An 8,718-nucleotide genomic window follows, 5' to 3' on the forward strand; every position below is an offset into this window, starting at 1 on the left:
GCATATTTTAATTGGCGAATCTTCTAGTTATTCATGATTGTTCTTTTGGGCTTTATTGACGTACTTCGGCTTGACTCCTGCAGGAACGAATGTTTTGAGTTTTGCAACAAGTTGATTAATCAGGTCCTGAGAGGAGTAATAGTCAGTCTCTTCTTCTGCTGCTGCTTCTTCTTCTTGTACTTCTAGATCATTGTTCCTCTCATCTTCATGGAGCTCCTGGACTTCAGCAGCTTCCCCACTGTCCTCCATCAAAGTCTGGTTAAATTTTTCACACAGTTTGCGAATGGCGTTTAGGAGAAAACGATCGCAGTGGACGCAATGACCGTTTCTGGCGCACTGCAAATGAAATGAGTGGCCACAAGTCATCAGAATAGCTTCTTCTGCTCTATCAACCACAGTGCAGTTCTTATTGTCGCAAACGTATTCATTTGATGGTGGCACATCTGTTGAGTAGCCCAACGGAAAAGAACGTTCATCGAACGGTGAGTCCAAAACAGGAAGTTTAAATGTTGTTTTCTTTTTCGTCTTCTGTATTTCGTGAGCCTCTCCACTTCGTCGATAAATTTGCCCAAAAATGTCCACAAGAAATTCGGCGGTTTTTCCAGCCAAGTGAGTTGCATTGAACTTATGCGGCTTTTTCATTAACGGTTTTAAAAAGTTCTCAGCGAATTCCGAGTCAAATTTTCGAGCACTTAGAACCTTGGCAATTTCTTCAATCTGCTCAGCAGTTGACCAAGACGAGCTGTGCATTCGAAGCATTGAGTGGAATATTTCAACTTTTTTTTCCGTGAAAATGTTAAGGTGATTTGAAAACAGCGCCTTCCACTCTGGTATGACCGTTTCATAATGTAGCATATCGCTAATAATCGAAACCATTGATCTATCGTAGTGATGTCGTTTCTGGACTACAAACATAAAGGAGAGACGCACCATCGATTTCCTCCACAGATCGTAATTGCTTCCTCTGATTATTGTGGAGTAGAAGAAAACGACTAGCGGAACCAGGTCTTCAAGAAGGTGTTTGAGCAGAGCGAAGTCCGCGTCTTTGCACAGCCTGAAATTCTTTAGCACATCTTTTCTCACAATAAGCCAGCCTCCCATTAGTGCTGCAAGAAGAGTAAAAATTCTTTGAAAGCTGGGCTTCTTCGGGAGCACTTTTTTCTTTCCGAACAGGTATTTAAACGTTTCTGTGAAAATTTTATGATAAATAAATATCTATTGGAATTTGAACTTAGATACTTTCGAATATTGGATGATAAAGACTCAGAAGATTTTGTGCAGCATTCAGGTAAATATGAAATGGTCCGAGCACTGGAATCAGTGAACGGTATGATGTTGGCTCTTTCTCTCTCTAATAAATTTTATTTACAGATAAATTTTAATTATATGCTCTACCTTGGCAATCAATTTCTTGAAGGAGAAAAACGTTGGCCAATCTCCAAGAAGGGGTAATGCGTTTACTTCTAAGTAGTGCTTTAGGGGAGGATGATTTTTTAGGACGATCTCTAGCACTTCCTTGTAATCACGTGATGAATGCAGCTGGTGTTGAATTTCTTCCAAAAGGCAGACACTTTTCATGAGGTCCAAGTCTCGACGATCAGGGGAAGTGTAGCACCTAAACAAATATTTATTTCAACACGATCATAATTATTTAGTTACCGCATATTTTCCAAAGATTGGATTATATCAGAAGTGTCAATTTTTAAGAAAGGTTCTGGTACACTCTCCATCCACGTGTAAGAAAAAAAGGTCGCCAGGTTTGATTCAAAATAATCCACAACTCTCCCCGTGTTCACCATTCCTCTGACACTGGAGCGCGTTGGCATATAGTGTATAGGCTCCGTTGGCAAAGAAATACTAGGCACACTTGTGTGGATATCAGCTAGACAAGTGGCCATATGGATGGCAGTTGAAGTCTGTCCAGACGTTGGCCGCGGGATGGTATGAATTGTGTGGTAGTCGTCAATCATCAAAAGAACACACTGTTTTTGTGTTCTAGCATTTTCAATGAGCTGGTCAGCTATCATTTTGTTGTCGATGCTCAATGCTTTCTTGAATCTTCTAATAGTCTTTGGATGGCCGCAAATGCCAAGAGCTCGACCACATTCCAAGGCCAAATTGGAGCATCCCGACAGTGACAGGTGCAGTCCAACGTCGTTTGCAAGAACTGTGTTTCTCTAGATCAAACATTCGTTTATATAAATTTGTATACATAATACACAGAACTGCACCTGGTTGCAAAAATAGGCGTATCGATGTAATTCGGCAACAACTCGCTGCTGCCGTAAGTCTTCTCTTTTGTCACTTTGCGCGTAGTCTCCCTGCAGGGCACTGTCGACCATTTCGAACAACCCTGGAGCATGGTTTTCAGCAAAGGCTTTCATTGCGTCTACGCTGTAAAGTTTGGAAGTGCCTTCAGTACTGTTGTGCTCTGATAACGCTCTTTGAAATCGCCTAACAAGTTGAGGAAAATAGCCTAAATTATCATGGTCACGTGAAAGTAGTTAACATTATTTATTTGAGTACCGTTTTTCTCCGATCGCAGCCTTTCTGTCTCCCTCCTTAGCAGCTGATTTTCGTCTTCTAGGCTCCTCAATTGTCTTTCCATGTCAATAAGTCGTTCGTTTACGTCCTCGGCGGGAGCATTCTGCGTTTTCATGCCAAATGTGAATAGATTGTTTGCTTATCTTTAGGCTTACTCGTGCTGGCTGCAAAAGAGCTTCATTGGATAGCCGAGAAACGTCCAAAGGCGCGACGGCAGCTACTCTTTTAGCCGGAGATTGGTAAAAAGAGTGATCGATCACTTCGGGAAGAGAGTCTGCTTCGACGAAGTGCTTCGCGCACAGGTAAGCCGCAACCTCGTGAGTAACGTCGTTGAGAACGGAAAGAAGGCGTTCTGGACACGCCCGAAGGCCCCCGGAACAGCGATCGCGATCGGTTACTATGGCACATCGATGGTGCTGTTTCGATAGCGCTTCCGCGTGGCGAAGGCACAACGAAACTGGCTCAAGGAATCCACGCTGACGAGCGTCCTTTTCAGAATAGCAGCGGATGACCCCGAAGCAAGGCGTCGCTAGCGAGTTTTCACGGCTTGGATCGTGGTGGCACACGACTTGTGCAGAAGACATGAGTAAAGGTACGCCAGACAGGTGATCGATTCCACCCGCCTTCTGAAAATGCCTTTCGCGGGTTTTCTTACGACGCGAAATGTTATTAGAACGGCGCGAAAGCGATTAGGACACTATGTTTGTGTCAAGAGAAGGCGGCAGCGAATTTGCGGCCCCGTTCGCTCTGTTTTAGATCATCGCGAACTCTTTCGACGCGTTTTGTGAAAATAGCACCCCCTTAGAAAAAAATAGCCCCCTTCCCATTCAAAAGATCCTTTATCTGGGCAGCGTTTAGAGGCGGTCGCGACCTTATCAGATAAGGTAGTAGCTTATCACAAGATGTTTCTCTTAACATGTCGACATTGACGCGAAATCCGCGTTTTTTATTGGCTCCCGCCTAAATGTTTACGCACATGCGCAGTGAAAGTCTCCCCTGCTCACACGGCGGTCGGCGAAAGAACATCCCTTTAGACTTAATGCTTGAGCATAAAAACAATTACCTCAAGGACGCTCTACGTCACCAACGAGCTAACGTCAAGTTTGAGTCAGCAAAAATTACAAGTCGTGCTGGAGTCGAAATCCAGAAAGTTCTTTACAACATTGACGCCGAAACATCAATTCCAGAACAGTCGGGAAAGCACAAAGACGTTGAACGATCTGGACATATCAGAAAAGTAACTGACATAGCTGTCCAAAATCGTCTACTAGTGCACCATCCAGGCCGAAAAATGTCTTCTTTCCCAGTGTACAAAAGTCCTTTGTCATTGCTACAAAAACAAAAATTGCTAGACTGGATTGCTAAGCATAGGAGCTTATTTCACGATATGTACGAAAATAAATAAATGCTTCTTATGATTCTATTCAAATGTGAGTTTGCTCCAGAACGCGTGTTAGTAGGCTAAAAATGGCATCGATGCATGCATTACGTGGTATGTCGACGAAAGATGGTATGTCACGCGGATGGCAGAAGTTCTTGGCATTCTCGACTAATTGATGGATGACATATTCTGGCAAAAACTGAATGCCTTCATGCCCTTCAATTTCAAAGACATACTCGCGCAGTTCGGATGCTAGTACTTCTTTCTTCGATGCCGTCCAGCAATTGACCACGTCATCACGTACGAGAGAGCTGACATTAACAATACTCGTGCCCCAATACAAAGGACAGTCACCACAGATGCAATCTGCAGCGCAAATATCGCAGCAGTCGTGCGTGCCGCACACTTTGCTCACCGCAACATTCTTTTCAAGAAAGTGAGCCAACATCAATTTGCGATGGCATTGCTGAGATGACTGCAAGAGAAACTGGTCCATTTCGGAGCGTACATGCCTTCCCAAAGATCTATTCCACAATAGTATAGAAACACTCGGCTTTCCGTCTCTCCCGGCACGTCCTAATTCTTGCTGGTATTCTTCGATAGAGCAGGGAGGACCGTAGTGAATTACCGTGTACAGTCCCTTGATGTCGACTCCTAGTCCCAAAGCAGTAGTTGCAAATATAACTCTAATGGTGCCTTCGGCGTTTTTGAGAGATAGAAGAATGTTTGCTTTTGTTGCTTCAGCCGAGATTGAATGGAACATAGCAAAAAGACGGTTCTCTACTAGACGCTCGCTTTTGTCTTCATGATATCCGTGATCGCCCAATCGAGACTGAAATAAAGTAAACAGCAAGGAACATGTATCGGTAGATTTGCAATATACAACCACTCTTGGGCAGTTGTGTCGTTTTGCTCGGAGAGCGTCGATCAAAGGCGCAAAAACGTGCTCTATGTCGCCATCAACTCTGCGAACGACAGTCCTGACATTTTCCCTGTCCGGACTAGAGATTATCTGCTTGCACGCTGGCATGCCTAATTGCAGAATTAATTTAGCTCTAAATTTGAGTGGTACCGTAGCTGTCAGGGCAAGGAGGGGTACTTTTCCGAGTAGTGCTCGTATTTCACCTACTCTCCCGCACCAAGGCCGGAACGCTGACTTAGCTTTATCGGTGGAGCAACCCCTAGAAGAGCAACATCACGCAGTGTGACCTTCAGCATTATTCCTACGTATCCACTCACCATTCGATCACGGTATGCACCTCGTCTGCAACGACAGCTATCACGTTCTCCCGAATGTGAGGAAGATGCAAGAACGAACTCCACTTGTCGTTGCTTAGGAACTTTTCGGGGCTCCCATAGACGAGCTGCATTTTTCCTTCTTGAATCAGATCGTCGTCGGCGTTAGAAACACCGATTGCAGCAGCGGGGACTTCCTTCGAGCGAAGCCACTCGATTTGATCACAGATCAGTGCCTTTAGTGGACTGATAACGACGACAATAGGGTCCCGCTTTCTTCGCAGCGTCTCTGCTACGGTAGGGAGAGCCTGATAGATGAGAGACTTTCCAAAACCGGTTGGAAAGCTGCCAAAAACATCTTCTCCGCGAGTGACTGCTTCGATGCAGGTACGCTGCTCTCTTCGAAGAGCAGCGATGCCGAATTTTCGACAAACGGCAGTAAACGCTTCGTCAAGGAGGCAAGCCTCTTCCATAGTAGAACGGCTGACGTAGAGAGCGTAACGCAGCGCTACGGACGCTGATTACATTAGCAGAGCTCGACGCTGATTGTCTGACCGTTCTTGGAAAGTAGCGCTCTCATTGGATAATTAGCGGTCAAAGGAACCGCGCTCTACTATACAAGTTGCCCAGACTCTCTCCCAGCCGCGTAGCGCGCGTGGAGAGAGTCTGGGTTTCCGAGGCTAGGAGTCAGTCGACTTAGCGTTGCTGCCACGTGCCTCCCAAACAAAGAAGAGGCATTCTCTTTCTATTCCTCTTTGTTCTCCCTTTTGATCAATCTAGAAAAGAATTCTACTGCTACATATTCGTCGAACCTGAGATAATTCAAGGTGTCCACAAACGCTTTCTCCACGACGTCTCCACCATCGCTCTTTCTCTTCTTACTCTTTCCCTTGCTTCCCTGCACTTCTGCCCGAGGCTGGTCTCTGTCTTCCTCTACTTCAACAGCTTCAGGCTCCCGTTCTTGCTCTTCAACGAGCTCATCAGCGCCTCCTCCCCTATAAAAAAAAGGAAGCTTGCACGTTATATCTACATAAACTGAATTCTTTTTGTACGAAAAATCCATAATCAGCTCGGAGTCGTCCAGATTTGCTGTCGTTCTGCAAAAGATGAATTGCTCGTCAATATCAACGAGATCTATTACGCTGTACCTCCTGTGCTGCACGGTTTCCTCTAAAAACCCTAGCGTCGCGAAGAGTGGCCACTGCGATACGTACGGTGGTCCTGGATCACCCGTTCGGCGCGTCTTCGTCTTCTTCACTTCGCGGACAAATTTGTCCCGCAAGCTTTTCCACCGGCGCTTGCATTCCTCCACCGCCAACCCTTCCATTAGCGTGGAAACGAGTGTCCACGCGTTGTCCTTCGCTCGAACGTCGCGGTAGCTCATCGTCCTCACTTGCCAGAGGCACGGATATCCACGAACGGCCTCGATGAGCATTTCTTCAGACATGTTCGTTCAATGAAATTCGTAATTTAATTATAAGAATCATGCGATCGTAATAATTTTCGCTGATTTGCTAAAACTAATTCGATTACGCTAATTGACGCTCGTCCTGACGCTGGGATTGCTCTCGAGGCAATCGCGAGCGACAGCGATTTTTTAATGTGAATGGTATGACGCTTAACGCTGGCGCGAGCGTCGCCGAGCGTCGCCGAGCGTCGCTTGTGTGAAAGGGCCTTTAGGGTAACGAAGAAGCCGTCAATCAGCAACACGACGTCAGCATCCCGACGTTTGAATTTCGCCTCCAGTAAGAACTCGGATCGGACGTGAATTAAATTTACCCCCCTGACCGGTATAGAGATCAGTGGACCGATCTGAAGTGAAGAAAGGAAAATGTGGCGAGTCTTAAATACTTTGATATGTTATCGTAATGCTAGGAGTAAAGGACCGGATGGATGTAGATGGCGTACTTATATCCCATAGGATGTAGTTTCGTCACTTTTTGCATCTTGACTGTCAGGAAAAGTGGCACACACTACAACTCATAACGCGAAAATTAACAATAAGAAATTTCGTAATTTCTTTGAAATGCTTTTGACCACCAGACGCGTAACATAATTTTTTATTTTTATGTGCGCATTTTTGTTTCTGAAAACATCTGGCGTATTTCAGGTATGTGTCTGTCTTAATAACCTTTTCCTTCGTCGAAATGGCCAGATACATATTCTCTCTACCGGGTTCTGACAACACGTTCTTTCTCAGTGAGCGTTTAAGTCAGGACCCTCTGGAAAATTATTTTGGGTAACAAAGAGCAAAGAGCAGAAGAAACGACTCCCAATGTAAAACAGTTTCTAGAAATTGCGGCGTCTTTAGTTTTTGGGGAAGTTGTAGCTGTGAAAAGGAGATGACGTGCTACTAGAAGCCCTCGGCTATTTTCGCTTGTCTCTAGACGCAAATCCTGCCCGAATATTATCACGTGATGGAGGCACCGTACAAGGACTTCATTGCTTTAGTAATTTTACTAATTTCTACGTCTGTCATGTCTGAGAGTACTCGGTTTTTGTAGAGCGAGCTATTTAAGTTCAGAACAACAATTAAGAGATGATTTAGTGGTTGAGTAAATGTTATCCTTCTTATATCATTTCTAGTTGAGCCGATGGCTTTTTCTCCGATTCGGAATCGTCGTAGTGCGCGTCTGCTCTAAGGTGATTTTTCATCAAACTCAAACTAAGGGATGCTACACATACGTGCAATACATTCAAAATCGTTGTCAAACCTTACGTTACAAACATTTTCCAGTTACTGCGGCTTGGCGTTCCCGCAGTCAAACGACTCCTCCATCTCTTCCACACATTCATTCACCAGTAAGCGTCCCTATCGAATTATGAGAAAACGTTTTTGTGGCATTGGTCACCTCGAACGAATCGCGGAAGAGCGCAAAAGAATTTCGGCGTTAGAAGATAAGGGGCGGAAAATTACACATCGTACGCAAGAGTGGAAACCGCCAGCGCGTTCTGCACCCTCGTGCTTTCCCAGTGGCTACAGATTAGTTAATCTGAATTACATATTCTCGACGCGTATGTCAGTTGCTTGCGTGCAAGTTTTGCGGAAAGGGCGGTCTGTCTCTTCACGAAATTTCGAGTCGCGCAGAGGCCTTTGTTCCAGATTTCGCCTGCATTGCACAACATGCAGAAAGGACACCCTCATATTCGATTCGTCGAGGAACGTTAGGGGCAGCGACCGCGGAAAAAGCTGCGACGTAAATCGTCGAGCGACTAATGCCGTACTATTAGGAACAGGTCGCCAAGCCATCGTTCGCTTTTGCGCCGCCTTTGACAGGCCTCCGCATTCATTGCGTGACAGCTGGGACGCAAACGTCGGGCACATCAGTGAAGCTTTGAATAGAGTAAACATTAATATTATGTCTACATATAGGCACACTTATGTAGTCTGAAAATTTGGGTCTTCAATGAGTCTGCTATGCCCGCTGTATCATATCATCGAGAAAAAATAGCATCCACCCAAGTGATATTTTCAACTGAAGAGTATCTTTTGACGGAACGTGAATGAAGCGCGGGCATTCGTCCCTTGTCGGTCTGCAAACTGTCGTTCTTGATGA

At 45.3% G+C, this 8,718-nt stretch overlaps 2 protein-coding genes across 2 annotated transcripts; both read right to left on the reverse strand.

Moving 5' to 3' along the window:
• Window positions 1-3,957: 3,957 nt before the first annotated feature.
• LOC136187053 (probable ATP-dependent DNA helicase RecS) lies at window positions 3,958-5,774 on the reverse strand. The gene is made up of 2 exons (XM_065974563.1): window positions 5,165-5,774; window positions 3,958-5,106 (listed from the first exon to the last, which is right to left on the reverse strand). Exons 1-2 carry the CDS (start codon window positions 5,632-5,634, stop codon window positions 3,969-3,971), a joined length of 1,608 nt encoding a protein of 535 aa, XP_065830635.1. The 5' UTR covers window positions 5,635-5,774; the 3' UTR covers window positions 3,958-3,968.
• Window positions 5,775-5,906: 132 nt separating this feature from the next.
• LOC136187355 (uncharacterized) lies at window positions 5,907-6,608 on the reverse strand. The gene is made up of 4 exons (XM_065974935.1): window positions 6,310-6,608; window positions 6,214-6,258; window positions 5,974-6,156; window positions 5,907-5,937 (listed from the first exon to the last, which is right to left on the reverse strand). The coding sequence occupies exons 1-4, from the start codon at window positions 6,606-6,608 to the stop codon at window positions 5,907-5,909; spliced, it is 558 nt and encodes a 185-aa protein (XP_065831007.1).
• Window positions 6,609-8,718: the final 2,110 nt, after the last annotated feature.

The sequence above is a fragment of the Oscarella lobularis genome, chromosome 5 (assembly GCF_947507565.1).
Source record: "Oscarella lobularis chromosome 5, ooOscLobu1.1, whole genome shotgun sequence".
NCBI classification, from domain to species: domain Eukaryota; kingdom Metazoa; phylum Porifera; class Homoscleromorpha; order Homosclerophorida; family Oscarellidae; genus Oscarella; species Oscarella lobularis.